The sequence below is a fragment of the Scophthalmus maximus genome, chromosome 20 (assembly GCF_022379125.1).
Source record: "Scophthalmus maximus strain ysfricsl-2021 chromosome 20, ASM2237912v1, whole genome shotgun sequence".
Classification (NCBI taxonomy): domain Eukaryota; kingdom Metazoa; phylum Chordata; class Actinopteri; order Pleuronectiformes; family Scophthalmidae; genus Scophthalmus; species Scophthalmus maximus.
Window position 1 is genome coordinate 612,501 of NC_061534.1, and position 17,656 is coordinate 630,156.

A 17,656-nucleotide genomic window follows, 5' to 3' on the forward strand; every position below is an offset into this window, starting at 1 on the left:
GTCACAGCAGCAGGGATCAAGACGTCCTGACTTTTAGCTCCAAAGAGGCTGGACACTACATTTCCCATAATGCAACACTCATTCACATTCATTGTTTGGAGCGTAATACCAGCTGCACCCTCTAGTGGCCGCTGGCGAGGCTTAAGTTTTCTGTTCCCCATTAATAATCATCAACTGGTCATGTTATTAATAAAACACACATGATGATGATGATGATGATGATGATGATGGTGATGGTGATGATGGTCTCCACAGAGCACACAGATGTTCTGGTGGCAGTGATGTCAGAGGCGATGATGTCATGTGGTCTGAGTGGGCCGTGGGTCTGGAGCACGTTTGACTTTATGGAAGAACAAGTGAGTTCAGCCTGTTGCCAGGACGACCAGAGCTCAGAGTGGGAGAGACGATGATGTGGACATGTTTTCCACAAAGGACTAAAATAATGCGACTTCATTAAAACTGCAACAACAAGAAGCTGAATTAAAGAAGAGAGGCAGAAGTTTTCATTTGGACCTCGTCACCTCTAAGTTCAGGTCCAGAGACGGTTCTGTAAACGTTCTGTGAGAGTCCATTCATCAAAATAAACTTTATCTACTGCAACAACGATGTAACATATGGTCACATACAGTATCTTTCCAACTGACGATTTTCATTTGGAACCAGTCAGATGACTTGTATGCAGTCGACCTGGAGTTTTCTTTTGCAGTTGCCCAAATCTGTGACGGTTCTAAAAATGCTGTTTTTGTTTGTTGACCCAGCTTGTGCATTATTTTTCTGGTCCCGTAGAAAGAACCTCAGCAGAACAAACATCCGTCTTCTCCTCACTGAGCCCTGAGGAGAGCAGACGACACACACTCATCAGAACCACCTCCAGAGTCTCACAGTTCATCTGTTCAACCCAAACATGTGAAGCAACTCTGGGCTCAGAACATAAACACATGGGACTCAGAGTGAAGCGGGGGGCGGGAGGTGTTTTAAAGCTGCCAGGCTCCGTCAGCTGATACTGTTGAAAAATCATGACAAGTTTCTTTAACGCTGCACAGATCAGTTTTTACATATTTCCAACTTATTAAAAATGTGTAATATTAAAAGGAGCCAGCCACCAGGGGGCGATCAGGAGGATCTGGCTTCATTTTAGAGGACGTGTGTTGGACCAACTGGTTCCGTCTCTTCACCACAAGTTTGCCAATCGGGCGCCTCCGACCCACAGAACTCGTCAACAGGAAACACGAGATCCATCATCACGATGTTCCGCTGTCGGTTCCACTTCAGTCCAAACGTTTACAGGTTCCTGTGTTTACACCCGAGTCAGAACGAGTGTGTACACCAACAAGCCACAGATGTAAACGAACAAATCTATATTTTCTTCTCACCAACAAATCCCACGTGAAGACAAATGTAGCAGAGTGAAGCATCAACAGACGTGGATCCATCCGCTGCTGAAAATAGTCCCTGACAATTTTTGTTTTATTAAAAATTATTTCAGAGACAAAACTGTAAAGTACTTTTACACTATGATACTACGTTTACTGAAAGAACCTGAAGTACTTCTACCTCTGAGTGTCTCTGAACCAATCAGACTCTGAGGCGACGCTGCCCTCTGCTGGGGGCTCAAGGTACAACACCCAGCAGCTGAGGTGGATCAGGAGATGAACAGAACTATCACCTTTCACAAGCAAATCATAATAATAATATCATGTGTCACGGTATGACAATATATAATAATATATATCTGTATATGATAAAGATACTTTGCCCTCATTCATGTCTACTCCACGTGTTGAGTTGGTTTAATAAATATTAATAGACCATTAACAGACATGATATAATTCTGGTAAAATGGTAAAGTGTGCAGAAGATGAAGTTTTAAGAAAAACACATTTATTTATTTATTATTGATTCTGCTAATGACATAACAGTTTCAGGTTCAGCACGTCGGTGGTTTCACAGGTCACCAGGTTCACGTCAGAAGTGAAGATGATTGACAGACATTCATCAGATCAGCAGGATCAGACATTTAATATAATATACATGTTTCTGTAATAAAAGTAAAACAGCAGTTTAATGAAACTGTAACATTACTGCAGATATTAAATCACAATGTTTCATTTTATAACAATATATTGAAGACGAGCAGCTTCACTCAGCATCGGTTAGTAAGATTTTTTGATGATATGATTCTTGTTCTCACGTGTTTCCTCATTCCCTCCAACATGGAACAGGTTCAGGTTCTGATCCGGTTCGTCCACTAGGCTTCCAAATATCTGGACCAAGAACAAACTGTTCAAAACCTGGAAAGTCGAGAGAATCTTGAATGTTCTGATGGATCCAGGAATTTGATGACATTCAAAATCTCAAATTATAAAAACAGGTTTTGTCTCTGATGTTCAACAAAAGACACAAAGATGAAGATGATTTAAAAATATAAAGCTAAAAAAATTAATCTTTTACACATGAAAGAAAAAAGTGTAAGATGTTAAATTCACGTGGAGACGAGTTGGTGTTTGGTTTTTACTGGTTCATCAAGTGTGTGTGTGTGTGTGTGTGAAGCGGACTTCAGCGGACGCTCTGCGACATGTGCAGAGGCGTCAGCATCTCCTCGAAGATGGCTCCCTTCACGTTGGAGCCGCGCAGGTTCGCCTCCTGCAGGTCACATCCCGACAGGTCGCAGTTCTGCAGGGGAGGAGTCACAGAGTGAGTCACAGACACGTCTGCAGGTGTGTGTGTGTGTGTGTGTGTGTGTGTGTGTGTGTGTGTGTGCTTACCTCCAGGTCCGTCCCGGCCAGCGTGGCTCCTCTCAGGTTGCAGTTCTTCAGTTTGGCGTTTTTCAGCGTGGCGACCCTCAGGTTGATCCCCGTCATCTGACTCCCCTCCATGTCCACGCCCTTCAGGTTGGCTCCTGAACACACACACACACACACACACACACACACACACACACACACACACACACACACACACACACACACACACACACACACACACACACACACACACACACACACACACACACACACACACACACACACACACACACACACACACACACACACACACACACACACACACGTTAGGTTCAGTATCATCCTGACCTCAGGTGCGTTCCGGCCCAGAACACATGTCCTCACCCTCCAGATTAGCTTTGACTCCGGCTGGATCCTCAAAGTTGCAGCTCCTCAGTGAAGCTCCCTCAGCGTTGGTGCACAGCATCTTGACTCCCTGAAGGTTCGCCCCCTGCACTCAACAACAACACGACGCTCACACTCGTCCTGAACGAGTCACTGACCCCAGATCAGTTCTGTGTAGTGACGGACTCACGTCCAGACTAGCCATGCTCAGGTCGGCCCGCTCCAGGTTGGCCCCGCTCAGGTTGGCGTGGGTCAGGTTGGCTCCCCTCAGGTTCGCCATCTTGAAGTTGATGTAGCGCAGATCCAGACGAGACAGATCTGCACTGTTGAAGTTCAGACCCTGCGCAGAGCAGGAGCAGAGACGTATTTCACTTTCAGCTTCTGTATCAGCTCTACAACTTCCTCTACATGTGTACATCTGTATCTGTGTGTGTGTGTGTGTGTGTGTGTGTGTGTTGTACTTGACAGCGCAGCTCAGACTTGGTTGTCGTGGCCAACAGGAACCTGATGAACTCCTTACGGGTCAGAGGTGAGTGGTCGTCAGGCGGCTGAGATGACTGGCGAGGAGAAACACACCAGGAAGTTAAACTGATACTTATAAAACATGTCGGTCAGTAACTTGTTCTCCGCTCGCGATCGCTCACCTTGATGAGCGTCTCCAGCCGCTCGGCGAGCTGCTCGATCCCAAAGAAGCGAGCCTCTTCCAGGACGCCTGGAGCGGGAGGAAGGCAGCTTTACACGCCACTGTCACGTATGACGTGGTGTGAATGTGTGTGTGTGTGTGTGTGTGTGTGTGCCGTACCCAGAGGGTTGATGCCCTCGTTGATGATCAGCTGTCCGTGTCTCAGGTAATTCAGGATGGGTTCAAAGTAGTCGGGGCTGCGGTCGATCAGGAACGCCCCCTGAGCGTCGCGCTTGTTCCCCCACACGTCTGCTTTCAGATGAACACACGTGACGGTAAATAAACCTGTGAATAATTTTCTATTCAGATAAAAGATGACCAGCTGTGAGTGACATCACCTTTCTCTCTGAACATGTGAGCCAACATGCTCTCAGGCTCTTTACTGACCAGCGTGCTCCTGAGGACACATGAACACAACATGTTCCTCTGACGTCACCAGGTATTGAAACAAACCCACGGGCCATGAATGCACCACGGTGGAAACGTTACCTGGTGGTGGTGAAGCAGCGTCCGCCCACGTTCAGCGTCAGCCAATCGGTGTGAGTCTGAGGGTCAGGAGCTCTGAGGTCGTCCTGAGGGGCTGCACACACGCACGCACACATACACACACACAGACACACTTTACTGCAATACTTGATGATACTCGTGTACTTTTACTGTGATACTCTAACTATATTAAGTACTTTTACTGTGATACTTTAAAACATGAAGCTGATGATAGTTTTACTGCGATATGTTAAATAGGACTGATGATACTTGTGTACTTTTAGTGTGATACTCTAAAAACAGGAAGATGATGATATTTATGTACCTTTACTGTGATATGTTAAATATGACTCTGATGATACTAGTGTACTTTTACGAAGATACTCTTACATATGAAGTACTTCTACTGCGATACTCTTACTACAATAAACTGATACTTGTGAGCTTCACTGCTGATCAAACTGACTGTATGTAACTTTTACCTGTAACGCAGTACTTGTACCCTGTTGGTACAGGACGTGAGTACTTCCTCTTACCGTCACGCGACTCCTCCTCTGACACGTACAGCACGTCATCGTCTCTGCAGAACAGACATTCGGTGTCGGTTAGTCTGACGGACCCGAACCCACCCGACCGGAAGCGACCGACACCTACCTGATCAGCGTGACGTCATCTATCAGGCCGCCGTTCCCGTTGTAGACACCGGAGGCTCTGACGCGCAGCTTGTCGCCGGCCGCGGTCAGCAGCTGCTCCATGGAGCCGCACACCGACACCACCTGCGGGGGGAGAGCACTGGTCAGGCGGGCACAGGCGGCGGAGGCTCCCGGTGCCGACGCGCTCAGGTGAACGAGCCATTTTGTCAAAGCGACACCCTCTTCCTCCTCCTCCTCCTCCTCCTCCTCTTCCTCCTCCTCTTCTTACCTTCCCGCCGCCGGAGCCTCCGCGGACGAACACCGTGACTCTCCTCATGGTCGACCGGGACGATTCACCTCGTCCACCGGCGACATGCTGGATGTTTGTTTCCCGCTTCGCTTTCTGCTCCGGACTCGTTTTCTTTTTCCTCCACCATAGGTGGCAGAAGCCCCGCCCCCTTGGTCGCCGCTCATTGGCCTACACTGACATTCTCGCCCTAACTCTTAACCAATCATCACTCCCAGTGCAGCAGAATGAACCAATCATGACATAATACAAGTTCCTCAATTGAAAGTAAGATGATCTGTGGATAGTTATCATTTTATCAGGGATAGTAACAAACACGCAAACAATAACAGACATGTTTTAAGACATCAAATATTATCTTGTCTGAGAATATCCAATTACCTGATTAAAAAAATTAAAAACCTGAAAAACAAAAGTGACAAGTTCTTGTGTTAACTGTAGGGTAAGTGAAGTAAACGACTTGTTTTGCAAGTTGTATTAAAGAAATTATTCACCCAGACTCACACAAAGACCCAGAGCATTTTTTATTTTAACTCGACTCACTTTTTTTAAATTATTTTTTTTAAATCTTAACAGCAGAAATCGGAAAAGTATTACATGACATATTTACATGGAGAGCTCCACAAAGAATAAATCTTATAATTTTCCTGAACAAAAAATATGAATACGTGTGTTAAACCTCCTGCGAGCAGGTGAAAACATGAGACCAATAAATAATCACATCCCGTTTACATCTGTGCAGTAAAACTATCTGTCGCCCCGACGACACGTGACTCTGCAGCAAGTCGGAGTCTTAAAGAGCTTCCTGTCAGTCGAAAAGATTCACCTCTTCTGAACCATGCTTTTAATTAAAAATAAATATTAGTTCATATTCAGTCAAACTGACAACGGTTTGCAGTGAAGCCGGCGACGAACAGTCAACTGTCATTGAAAAACTGAAGGAAACTTAAAAATGCGAGGATTCTGAATGAAGTGCAGACTCTTTGTTCTGAATCTATAAATCATGAATCATATCAACACGTGTCTTTGTCCTGCACATGCTCAGATGCTCTGTGAAATCTGCTTCCTGTAAATCACCACGACGTCTCTCAGATGTTTGAGGAATCAGAAAAAGTATTTGCAGAGAGTTGACAGTTTTGTGTAAACACCCGACGATCTCATTTGCCTGGGTGAAGGTTCATGTTTTTTTAGATCTTTATTTGGTTGTTTTATTAAAAAAATATATAGGTCGACATCTCGTTTTAATAAATCATAAACTTAAGGCGGAGACGAACGTGAATATGGACAGTGTGAGTAAATACAGTTGTTGTCAGATTCAGAACTTTCTCCAAATAAACAACAGTAAAAAAATGTTCCTTGTTCTGATTGATTATTTCCCATTTTAAGGCAGATTTTTTTTACCAGACGTGGTAAAACTCGTCACATCCTCTCACCTGAGCTCTCCTTTGTGGTTTATGATAAAATATATATATTTGTTTGTGTCTCTACGTCCAGAGGAGTGAAGCTACTCGTTGCCACTGTCCTCCTCGGTGTCGTCGTCGTCCTCCGCTCCGTCCGTCCGTCCATCTCCGTTCCTCTCGGGGTAGTCGAGGATCTGTCTGTTGGCCTGAGCGACGTACTGCTGCTGTTTGAAATACACCTTCATGATTCCCTTCATCATCACGAACGCGATGGCGCCCTGAGGGAGAGGAGGAGGATAGGAGTAAGCTTCAACATTTATCTGTGTTTTTAATGCCACAAATAATCTCAGATAATGTCAGAAAATTGTGAAAAATGTCGCTTGTGTTTCCCAAAACCAAAAGACGATATTTTGATTTGTTCACACACCAAAGATATTTAGTTCACTGCCACAGAGGAGCAAGGAAACCATAAAAATATTCACATTTAAGAAGCTGAAATCAGAAAACAATGACTTTATTTTCTCCACAAAAACTACTTAACCGATTAATCAACTATCAAAATTGTTGGCAATTCATTTAGTAGTTGATTACTTATCGTTAAAACATTTCTTTGCAGCAGAATATGTTTTACTTTTGTACCACTTTGAGATTTTGCATTTTAATGTAAAGTGCGTTATAAATAAAATGTATAAATATTATAAATCTTTCCTTCTGGCTGATGTGTGAGTGGTGAGGTTATATTTATTGATATTGTGATGATGACACTGTCCTCACCAGTATTGTCTGCTGCAGGTTGGAGGTCGCGCGTCGGAACAGCAGCCGTCCCACCAGACTGGCGACGGAGGGGAAGATGAGAGCGCCGCACAGAGTCCTGGACACGGACAGGTGGTCTCCTGTCCCGGGGCCGTCGGCCGGGACGCGGGGCAGATAACGGGTGGAACCTGGGGTAAAAGAAAAAGATAAGTAAAAGACAGAGATAAATACACCACAGTGACCGGGGATAGGAGGGTTTACAGGAGGATAGGAGTGTTTACCCGGCGAGAGGCTGCGTTGGTACGCGTATCTCTGCCACAGTCTCACGATATAATCCTCCCAGCGGACCATCTTTCCCAGCACCAGCACCACAGGGATGGTGGGCAGACCCATGAGCAGGAACAGCGGGTCAGCCCGTTCCATCGCGTACAGGCCCTTCTTATGACCCACAACCTGCATGACGGTCACAGCTCCGTACGTGACGGCCGACCAGTACACCGTCCCGACAACCACGCCCACCGCAGCGAAGGGACTGGCCCGGGACAGGGCCCAGTCCACCTGCTGCAGGCAGTACACCAACGGGCCTGAGAAGGCAGAAGATTACAGTGAAGCACCTGGACCCTGCTCGTTGTTTATTACAGATTACAGTGAAACTAGGAGCCGTCACTCACCCATCTTGGGGAAGGTCACATTGTACTCGGTGCCGCACTGCGGACAGCTGACTGCTCCTCCGCCATTGCCTCGCTGCTTCTCGTCCAGCCAGCGCTGCAGACATGTCTGGTGGATCCACTTGGTGCAGCCTTTACACCGGCAGGGACTCACCCACTCGGCACTGTGGTCATCTCGCTCGGTGGCGAAACACACCCAGCAGTGTCTGAGAGGAACACACACACATAAACACACCAGAGATTTCAGAGAAGTTTTCTCTGTCATACGAATGACATTCATGAGTTGACCTGACCTGCTGCACGATAAATAAAAGACTTAATTTTTTTTTGATAAAAAAAAAAAATGAACATAAATGTTCATCTTTTCTGCTTTGTTTATTCTGTAAAATAAAACTTGTCACGTCAGCAAACAGGAACACAGATACTGATGTCGTCTGTGAAAGACTCACATCAGCTGGTTTTTATCAGACTATATTTCATACCACTGCTCCGACAGTGTCACTGTGTTATATCTATTTGAAACAGAAACTCCGGAGACAAGCTCTTACTTCTCCGGCTGCTCCTCAGTGGCGGCCATGATAGACGTGATGCGACTTCTTCTCTCTCAGACGTTCTCATGAAACCATCAGACAACAGACCAACCTGTCAAATCAAATCTTCATCATTTACAGACTGAACATTCACCATCACTGGATCTGAAACATCCCTGTATCTGCCCTAAGTCCAGTCAACAGGGTTTCAAGTTACATTTGAGACTGTCAGATTTATAATTTCAGTCAATTTTCAAGCAAAAAAGGAGGATTATTTGAATGTGCTTGAAACTTGTTTGTGGGGAAGTGTTAATGTTCCTTGCAGATATATATATATATTATATTACTCCATCATTTATTTTTGGGGGGAAAATAGCCTAAATGAGTTCCTGCCATATGATTGGCTGAATATCTGCTTTGAAGCAAGTATCATCCAATCACGTGGCTGGAACTCAATGAGGACATGTTGTACATGATCCTTCAGCACAAATTTCTACCTGATCCAGTGAAAAATTAGCAGCTGGTAAGCGACTGGTAAAAATAGCTTAAATAGCTTAAAAAGTGTTTGGAGCAGATGTGTCCCATTAATGTCATAGAAGTTTATACATTCATTTTTTAAAGAGAATCCGTGAAGTGAACTGGCCGGAACTCGTTTAGTTAATATGAAATGACCCTCGAGTTAAAGTAAAGCAGTATTAGCATCAACACATTCTGAAAGTTGCATAGTTAAAGTTAAGGTGAAGTGCTCGTTATGCAGAAAATTCCATTTTACATTATTTACTGCTGGGTATTTTAATCTGTTTCAATAATCTGAATCTCTTGAGGAACCAAAGGTGTAAAATCATAGTCGTGGAGTAAAATGTAAAATATTTGAAGTGAAGCAGAACTATAAAGTAGCAAAACATGGAATTATACTCAAGTAAAGTAATGTCATCTTCAGTCTGCTTGTTATCAGAGATCACTGCCCAGGAGATTTACTCAAATACTACTTGGTGGTACTTCGCTGGAGTGGCAGATTTATACTTCAGATTATTTTGCAGATTATGATCATTGTTAAATGATGTGATACTATTATATATATATATATATAACTGTATATTTATTAATCTACCGAGCAGAATATTAAGTTGTTTAAATTATCGCCATCTTGACCCATGATTCTTACAATGTAATGCATCACTAATTATGCCGCTTGTCAAAGTTAACAACAGAGCTACTAGCTCAACTTTACGTCTTTGTATTTTACTTTTCAAGACTTTACGAAGTTTGACAACTTTAAACTCTGACGTCAGAGACGCTCGTGCTAACGACAGGTAGCTTGTCAACGTTAGCTGACGAGTTGTCACCTGAGCTACTTAGTAAACAGCAAGCTAAGCTAGGCTAGGCTAAGCAGTGAGACACCGACCGCAGGTGTAGTCCGGTTCCAAGACAGCTTCATGACACTAATGAAACAACATCACGTACCTTGAAAATAATGATAACTGTCGAACCAGATTCATAAAAGTTGGTTCTGTCGAATCCGGATCAGAACGTTTAGAACTCGCGATGAACTCACTTGAGTGTTCTGGCCCAATTAGCCCCGCCCAGTAGAGACTTTACTCAACTTCCTGATTGGTCGACAGCTTTGACGACGCTTGCCGCTTTCGTAGTATGAGACAAACGTGGGAAATTTGAGATTTAAGCATTAAAAAACACAATCAGAAGAATCAAAATAAACTTTATTGGCCCAGTTATGATCTGTGAAAGTAAAGACACACAGAGCCAATGACAATGTTCTGGAAGACGCAAAGAATGAAAATGATATATATGCATAGAGGATTAAATTGTATATACACAAAATATACATCCAGCAAAGGGTTCCCAGTGTTGTTATAGTCACTTTTATCTTCCATATATTATAAGTCAAGTCAATTAAGATCAAATTGATAGAAGAAAATTGAACAAGATGAACAAGAGAATGTGCAATAATGACAATAAGGGGAAAACACACCGCAACATATGACAAGAAAAACTCGGTAAAAACGCGTTAAATCAAATAAAATAATCATAAAAACTAATAAATAAAGTAGAACGGCTGGAAATAAATATAGTATATATGTATATATAAAATAAACACAGTTGTCTCTTGTGTGAGTGCAGCCGGTTTGTCCGGCTCCCTCAAACGCATCTCCCTCGCCAGCCTGTTAATGTTTAGTGTGTTGCTAAGGAACAAGACCAATGTTGACTCTGGATCAATCACAGTTGGAGAAACATGTCACGTGCTTCAAAACTGGCCAATCAGAGTGAACGTGGCGCGTCACTAGCTATTGAAGTTAGCAGGTGAAGCTAACATACTTTCTTCTGATAGCCGACTTCTCTTCACGAGCTCCACGACAAACCGCCGCGCTGCTGATGAAACACATTGACGCGTTCGGTTTCTCACATGGTTAGAGAGAAAATTAGTCTTACTCCATTTTTCACAGACGCCTGTAAAGTCTGCTGTCAAAGGTTAGCTAACAAGCTAAAGCTAACGTCAAGCTAATGTTTACTTCTTGCTAAGCTACGCTGCGTTTGTTGGCATTCTTAGGACCGGCAGACGCGCTGTAACGCCGTGAAAATATTGCCGAATTCATTTATGAACTTTTTACACCGTGCGTGTTTTAGTTTGGAATTCATAGCGGCGACGATTCGTGTTCATATTTTGTGACGTAGTTTAAATTAGTGATATTGTTAACGGGATCCGTCAGAGTCTGCTTGTTTTTTAATTAATGTTCCACAATATTCTGTTTTCCGAGGAGATTAAATAGTTCATAAGTATCTCAGCAGTTTACAACTCTCAATTATTTTTATCCATTACATTCCTGGTTTCGCTTTTTAAGATTTTAATTAGTTTGAAATAAAATAAGATAAGAAGAAGATAATATTCCTTTATTCGTCCAACAAATGTGGTTGGGGAAATGTGGTTGTGCAATAGGTATGTACAAAATATAAAATATAAATACTAATACAGAGCAGTAACAATAATTGCACACGGAGAATAAATAATGCTTTAAGTGTTGCACTGAATTATTCTACCTTGGTTGAATCATGTGTGTGTGTTCTGCTGAGAGCAATTACACAATTGTCTTGCAAATACACCCCGGTAACTGTTGTAAATATGATGTATTACACAATTGTTTTCACTCTATCTCAACAGAGGAGCTGAAATATGGTGCAAAAGGGAAAAGAAACAGTAAATTATAAAGAGATTTTCATCACTCACTGTTCCACAGAGGAGAGCGATGAGGAACCGGTCCAGTTCACCTCCGATCCACGTGCACGTCCATGACGCCACGCCGATCCACGTGCACGTGGACAGGACGCGCTCGGACAACGCGTCTCAGGTTAGACACTCAGTTGATATGATTTATGTCTTTTAATATCTCATACAGTGTAGTTGTTAAGCAGTGTGTGAAGGTCTGTCAGACAGTAGTGACGTGCTGCTGCACACACACACTCACTGACAATGTGTTTCACAGGGGAAGGTCACGGTGGACAGAGGAAGCCTCCGACCCACAGCCGTGGTCAAAGCTCGAGTGCCATGGATTCCACCTGGAAAGGCTTCGTACAAGTGGGAGGTAACAGATCACGTCTGGGAGTGTGAATATGAGCTAAGGATGTTGTGTCTCTGAACAGTGTCTTTATTCTCTCACAAGGGGCAGACGCATCGTCTTGAGATCACACCGCCGCTCCTCGAACCCCACGCTGCGTTGCGGTTGGCTGACCTCACATCAGAGGAGGAGGAGGGGCTTCATGGACGTATCGGCCAGTACGAGAGGAAGATCGAAAGTTTGCTGACGCAAGTCGGCTCTCTGAAGAACGAGGTCAGTCTCCTCTCCTCCCCCCTCAATCCTCCTGAGGCTCCTCTGAACGTTCCCAGAATCCTCAGCGGTGCTTAAATAACACACCTCCCGACAGACAGACTTGCAGACTTGATATGATGCAGGTGACTGTGTGACACCCAGTGTGTGTGTGTGTGTGTGTGTGTGTGTGTGTGTGTGTGAAGGTGGAGCTGCGGAAGCGGGAGCAGCTGCTGGAGCGACAGTCGGAGAAGCTGAGCGTCTCGCAGCGAGTGATCGCGGAGCAGGAGGAGGAGCTGGCCGAGGTGACGAAGGAGCTGCAGGAGACGGAGCGAGAGAACTCGCGGCTACGACACTCAATGGAGAAGATGATGGAGGACACCGACTACAGCAGGCAAATATTAAACTGAACACTCAGGATACTCACTCCTCGTCCCCACAGTTCTATTTAAGTTTTTGGAAGTGATGTTATTCCTGAGATAGAAAAAGGTTCTTGGATAAATCCAGAGATGATATGTTCAGTATGATGTACGGCGGCTGATGACTTTATTCTTCTTTTCTGAGAAGAGTGAGTTTGTGTTCATCTGGACTCGTGTCCTTGTCCTCGTCCGTGCAGATCCGAGAGAGACAATACGCAACAACAATCCGACAAAGACGCTCTGCTAAGGAAGCTGATGGAGGCCGAAGTGGACGGAGCAGCTGCCGCCAAGCAGGTCTCCGCCCTGCGAGAGTCTGTCGTCAAGCTGTGTGGATCTGGTACCAGTGTGAGTGTTGACTCAGTGTTTGACCTCCTCAGTGTTTGACTTCACTCCTGTAACTTCACTCCTCTCTCTCTTCTGTTGTCTGTAAAGAGGCCGTCCGCCTCCGACACGTCTGTCCTGGGTCGTCAGAAAGATCTGCTGCTGCAGAAGCTGGAGGCCTTCGAGGAGACGAACCGAACGCTGCGGCACTTTCTCAGAGGGCAGCACGGACCCCAGGTACTGTACAGTGTGTGTGACGCACTGTCTACTGTACATCTGCCAACACACCGGTCCTTGTCCCTCTGTGGTTCTTCTGGTGGAGTTTTCAGCAGCAGTTCTCTCCAACGTGTCTTTGAACAGACGGAGTCGGTGCGACTGTCGGAGCACAAGGACTCGTTACTGAAGACGCTGGCTGACACTGAGGCAGAAAACGCAGTGAGTTTAATGAAAACCTGTTTTATTTTCATTTGCCAAAAGTCGTCTGTTCTCTTGTTTCTCAGTCAGTCAGTCTGGTGATTTACCAAAGTATGATTGACGTTCTTGTTCCCGTGTGTTGTGTTTTGTTTTGTATCTTCAAGTAAATAAAGCTCGTCCAACTTTTCCCTTCTCAGCTTCTGGTAGTGAAACTTCAAGAGAAAGACAAAGAGGTCAACCGACTCTCCAAAATCCTCGATGAGGAGAAGGTATGGTGAGCTAAAGCTGTGTGATGCTTTTACTGTATGTTCAAGATTCTTACAAACGACAGTATGTGTTCTGGATTTCGTAGGACAGTCTGAGGAGCACAGCTGATTTGTCCAAGAGTCTGGAATCGACCAGAGCTCATCTACAGGGACAGCTCCGCAGCAGAGAGGCGGACAACAACCGGCTCACTGTGCAGATCAAGGTCAGTACGTCACGGGGTTGACTGTTCGAACCCAAACATCCTGCGCAATTATCTACGGTGTTTGTGGTCTGTATCATAATGAAGTGTGTCTGCAGTCACAGCCTGTTAAACGGTGTTAGTCTGATACTATAATCCCTAGTTTTCTTTCCTCCTCCGGGTCAGAACCTGGAGCGAGCGGCCGAGCAGCACCAGGCCGAGGTGGACCACGTGAAGGAGCAGCTGACGAGGCAGAAGCAGCAGGCCAGCGTAGACCGAGAGGCTCTGAAACAGGCGGCGCGAGCGCAGAAGCAGCGGGCGGAGCGCAACGAGGACGCCGCCGGCCAGCTTGGCGTCCAGCTGCTGGACATGGTACGGTAGGAGGCTCCGCCTCCGAAACTCTTACTGTTATTAATCAGAGAGATGCACAGGGAGCTTTTTCCATTAGCGGCAGCTGCTTTATTCCACCGTTTTTTTATTTCTTTATTTGTCCCACAGGAGAAGCAGATGGCGGACGCGTTGTCTGCAGCCGAGACGTGGCAGAGTCACCACGCTCAGGAGATGAAGGACAAGAGCAGACTGGAGGTCGAAGTGACGCAGCTCAATAGGTTTGTGGCTCCAGACATAGACATGAGGATGAGCAGTGACCTCCAGCTGGTGACGTGTGCGGGTGACGCGGCCAAAACTAGAAGTGGACTGGAAAATTCTGTGGCGAGGGTTGTAAACAATAATAATATAAAGCAAAAAATGAAAATGTGACCTTTGTTCTGCTGTGTGACATCACAGTCATGTGGTGGAGCTGACGGAGCAGCTGCAGAGCATCGAGGGGAGGGGCCGCATGGAGCGAGAGGCCCTGGTGGATCGTCTGCACGGACTGACCACGGAGAACACGGCCGCTAACCTGGAGAACCAGAACCTCAAGGTGAACAAACACCTTTAATCTGATCTGCTCTGCGTCCTGGATTAATGTCCTGATTCACTGATAACTGAAGATGCTTCATGTCGACGTGTCGTCAGGCTGCAGCGTCAGGGCTGGAGGAGAAACTGACCTTGTCTCAGTCGGAGCTGCAGCAGGTCAACGCCTCCATCAGGCAGTACGAGAGTCTGCTGGACAGCTACAAGATCCAGGCGAGTGAGGAGATGGAACAGAACAGAACAGCAGGTAACCGTGCCGTGACTGACCCGTCCCGTCCCTGTGCAGGTGGGGAAGACCCGGGCCGAGGCGGACGAGTACTGCACTCGGCTGGCAGAGGCTGAGCGGGAGGCCCGTGATATGCGCGAGCAGGTGGAGCAGGAGGTGGAGGAGGTGCGCCGGGAGCTGAGGGAGCGGCTGACGGAGCTGGAGCCGCTGCCTGATGCAGTGCGCCAGGCGGAGCTGCGGCTGCAGGAGGCGCAGGACAGGGAGCGCAGCCAGGAGCGACGCAGCACCGAGCTCGGCGCCACCCTCACGGACCTGCGCATGAAGGTCAGAACTTCATCCCTCGAAGGGAAAGTTGATGCAAACAAAACTACACGCAGACAATTCCTCTACACACTGAGAGTCTCAGTATTCTGTTGTGCTGGAGATCTGATCTGAAGTTTATAGCTTTTGACAAAGGGAAGTAAACCAGAAAATAAGTGACTTAACACTATGAGTTACATCCACACAGAATAAAGATCTGGTCCTTGTCTCCTCCGCCTGCAGGTGGAGACCCAGGGAAGTCAGACGGAGCTGTTCAGACAGAAGAACAAGGTTCTGCTGGAGGAGAACAGGCAGCTACAGCAGCGAGTGGAGAGACTGGAGAGGTCAGTCGCTTCACTCTGACGCTTTGTCCAGATCGTCAGAACTCCGAGAGAGAGTCTGATGTTTGAAGTGAGATTAAAAGAGTTTAAAGCATATTTCAAATCAAACATCTGAACGATATGAGACTGTTTGTTGTCCCTGTCGACGGTTCGTCTGGCAGGAAACTAGAGGAGGCCTCTGGTCAGAACAGCGACCTGCTGCTGGTCGTGGGCAAACGGGAAGACGCCGTCCGCAGCAACCAGCTCCGTCTGGAAGAGAAAACCAGGGAATGTTCCGCGTTGAGCCGGAAGCTGGAGGACGCGCTGGACGACGCTCGTCAACAGGTCTGTGTTCAATGACGTGAGGTGATGAATCAGAAAACACAAATATATTTATACATTCATCTCCAGATGTTGGAGACCAGAGAACGTGCTGCCTCTAAAGAACGTTCCACCCAGGCCCAGATGGTCGAGATAGAGGCGCAGCTCAGCCGAACAAGCTCGGAGATCAACCAGCTGCGACGGAGTAGAGAGGAGGTAACGTCCTCCGCCGACACATCTTTCTGAACGGTGTGAGCAGGTTCTGTAACGTTTGTTTCTGATGCTCAGGCAGATCGACGATACCAGAGCCGACTGCAGGACATGACGGATCGTCTGGAGCAGTCGGACAGCACCAACAGGAGCCTGCAGAACTATGTGCAGTTCCTCAAAGCCTCCTACACCAATGTGTTCGGCGGCTCGCTGCAGGAGCCCTCGCCCATCTGACGGTCTGTCAACAGGTGCTTTGTATGTGTATATATATATATATACACATACAAATATATATATATATATATACATATTAAAATTATATCAGAAATGCTCATCTGGACATTTTCTGCTGCAGACGAGAGACACGGATGAAAAGCTGCTGGAGTTCAGAGCGACAGCAGCGTCATGGACACGTGTTGTCGTCGCTGGTTTTATTGTTTTTACAATATTTTCCATGATTTCTTCAGAATGTTTCATCTTCAAGACCAAAACATCCAAAACCAAATGTTGTATTTTCAGTTTTCACTGACTGATTTGTTTTGCTGTTGCCTTGTTGCATTTCAGGCTGAATGTTTTCTTCAGAGATGTTTTTATTGGACGTTGAAGTGGAGTTTATATTTTTAATGCCAAACATCACACAACTTGCAAATTGTCTTTATGAAGCCAAATCTGGTCTGATCTTGACAGAAGGTCAACCCATCTGTCTGTTACCACAGTGAGAAGAGTTGTACTTTATAATGTATTTTACAAACTTTGCAGTCGAGACATATTATGAGATTCAATGAGTCTGACTGTCGGTGCTCGTCTCCGTCTGTTGTGTGGAACAACACGGACTTAGATTTTTTTACACTCTCACATATTCTGTTTGTAGAATCAGTGGTTGGTTGTTAATAGACTACTCATGTTTTTTTTGTCTGTTTAATAACTGAATTAATAACTGAATTGAAAAAAGTTTGATCAGATATGGAAATAAACATTTTTATTTTACAAGACCCTGACTGACATATCGGTCGGCCGATTAAATTCGTCAGATATGAGCCTTCAGACGTGTCGTACCGGTCCTTATGTTAACTGATATGAAAGCTTTTATTTTACAGAATGAAACGATGCAATAAGGTATGGTGCTTTTGTTTATTTTCTAAATTAGTTATTAAGATAATAAAGATATTTATGGTTAAGCTGTAAAATATCGAACCTCAGTAACATTTCTTTTTCATGTGAGTCTTGATAACGGCATTTTAGGAATCATTGTCAACTTCTTTAAAAAAAACAAATAAAACAGGATCATTTTTTTAATGATTACTTGGAGCTGTTTTCCCTATTTGCTAAATGTTTGTGTCTATTGATTCTTTCACTTTTGT

The 17,656-nt window shown here is 45.3% G+C and overlaps 3 protein-coding genes across 11 annotated transcripts; 1 reads left to right on the forward strand and 2 right to left on the reverse strand.

Moving 5' to 3' along the window:
- Positions 1 to 1,859: 1,859 nt before the first annotated feature.
- On the reverse strand, positions 1,860 to 5,395 carry kctd9b (potassium channel tetramerization domain containing 9b). 3 transcript variants are annotated; one of them, XM_035607982.2, is made up of 12 exons: positions 5,218 to 5,395; positions 4,951 to 5,072; positions 4,833 to 4,876; positions 4,300 to 4,390; positions 4,149 to 4,207; positions 3,931 to 4,059; positions 3,773 to 3,840; positions 3,590 to 3,685; positions 3,319 to 3,468; positions 3,129 to 3,234; positions 2,766 to 2,899; positions 1,860 to 2,673 (listed from the first exon to the last, which is right to left on the reverse strand). In XM_035607982.2, the coding sequence occupies exons 1-12, from the start codon at positions 5,263 to 5,265 to the stop codon at positions 2,557 to 2,559; spliced, it is 1,164 nt and encodes a 387-aa protein (XP_035463875.2). In that variant the 5' UTR covers positions 5,266 to 5,395; the 3' UTR covers positions 1,860 to 2,556. The 3 variants fall into 3 exon arrangements, with proteins under 3 accessions (XP_035463875.2, XP_035463872.2, XP_035463871.2); XM_035607979.2 differs by having other exon boundaries at positions 4,779 to 4,876; XM_035607978.2 differs by having other exon boundaries at positions 3,931 to 4,062; positions 4,779 to 4,876.
- A 340-nt stretch (positions 5,396 to 5,735) lies between these two features.
- Positions 5,736 to 10,185, reverse strand: march5l (membrane-associated ring finger (C3HC4) 5, like). 2 transcript variants are annotated; one of them, XM_035607984.2, is made up of 6 exons: positions 10,051 to 10,185; positions 8,605 to 8,698; positions 8,060 to 8,262; positions 7,670 to 7,972; positions 7,410 to 7,576; positions 5,736 to 6,913 (listed from the first exon to the last, which is right to left on the reverse strand). In XM_035607984.2, exons 2-6 carry the CDS (start codon positions 8,631 to 8,633, stop codon positions 6,740 to 6,742), a joined length of 876 nt encoding a protein of 291 aa, XP_035463877.1. In that variant the 5' UTR covers positions 8,634 to 8,698; positions 10,051 to 10,185; the 3' UTR covers positions 5,736 to 6,739. The 2 variants fall into 2 exon arrangements, with proteins under 2 accessions (XP_035463877.1, XP_035463876.1); XM_035607983.2 differs by having other exon boundaries at positions 7,410 to 7,972.
- Positions 9,066 to 17,625, forward strand: odf2a (outer dense fiber of sperm tails 2a). 6 transcript variants are annotated; one of them, XM_047329430.1, is made up of 20 exons: positions 10,859 to 11,011; positions 11,838 to 11,948; positions 12,084 to 12,182; positions 12,261 to 12,428; positions 12,611 to 12,798; positions 13,021 to 13,168; positions 13,256 to 13,381; positions 13,505 to 13,579; positions 13,756 to 13,827; positions 13,911 to 14,027; positions 14,190 to 14,375; positions 14,502 to 14,611; positions 14,790 to 14,925; positions 15,021 to 15,131; positions 15,205 to 15,468; positions 15,688 to 15,788; positions 15,947 to 16,109; positions 16,176 to 16,301; positions 16,374 to 16,531; positions 16,651 to 17,625. In XM_047329430.1, the coding sequence occupies exons 1-19, from the start codon at positions 11,009 to 11,011 to the stop codon at positions 16,527 to 16,529; spliced, it is 2,460 nt and encodes an 819-aa protein (XP_047185386.1). In that variant the 5' UTR covers positions 10,859 to 11,008; the 3' UTR covers positions 16,530 to 16,531; positions 16,651 to 17,625. The 6 variants fall into 6 exon arrangements, with proteins under 6 accessions (XP_035463870.2, XP_047185387.1, XP_047185386.1 ...); XM_035607977.2 differs by lacking the exon at positions 10,859 to 11,011 and adding an exon at positions 9,066 to 9,109 and having other exon boundaries at positions 16,374 to 17,625; XM_047329431.1 differs by lacking the exon at positions 10,859 to 11,011 and adding an exon at positions 9,073 to 9,109 and having other exon boundaries at positions 11,762 to 11,948; positions 16,374 to 17,625.
- Positions 17,626 to 17,656: the final 31 nt, after the last annotated feature.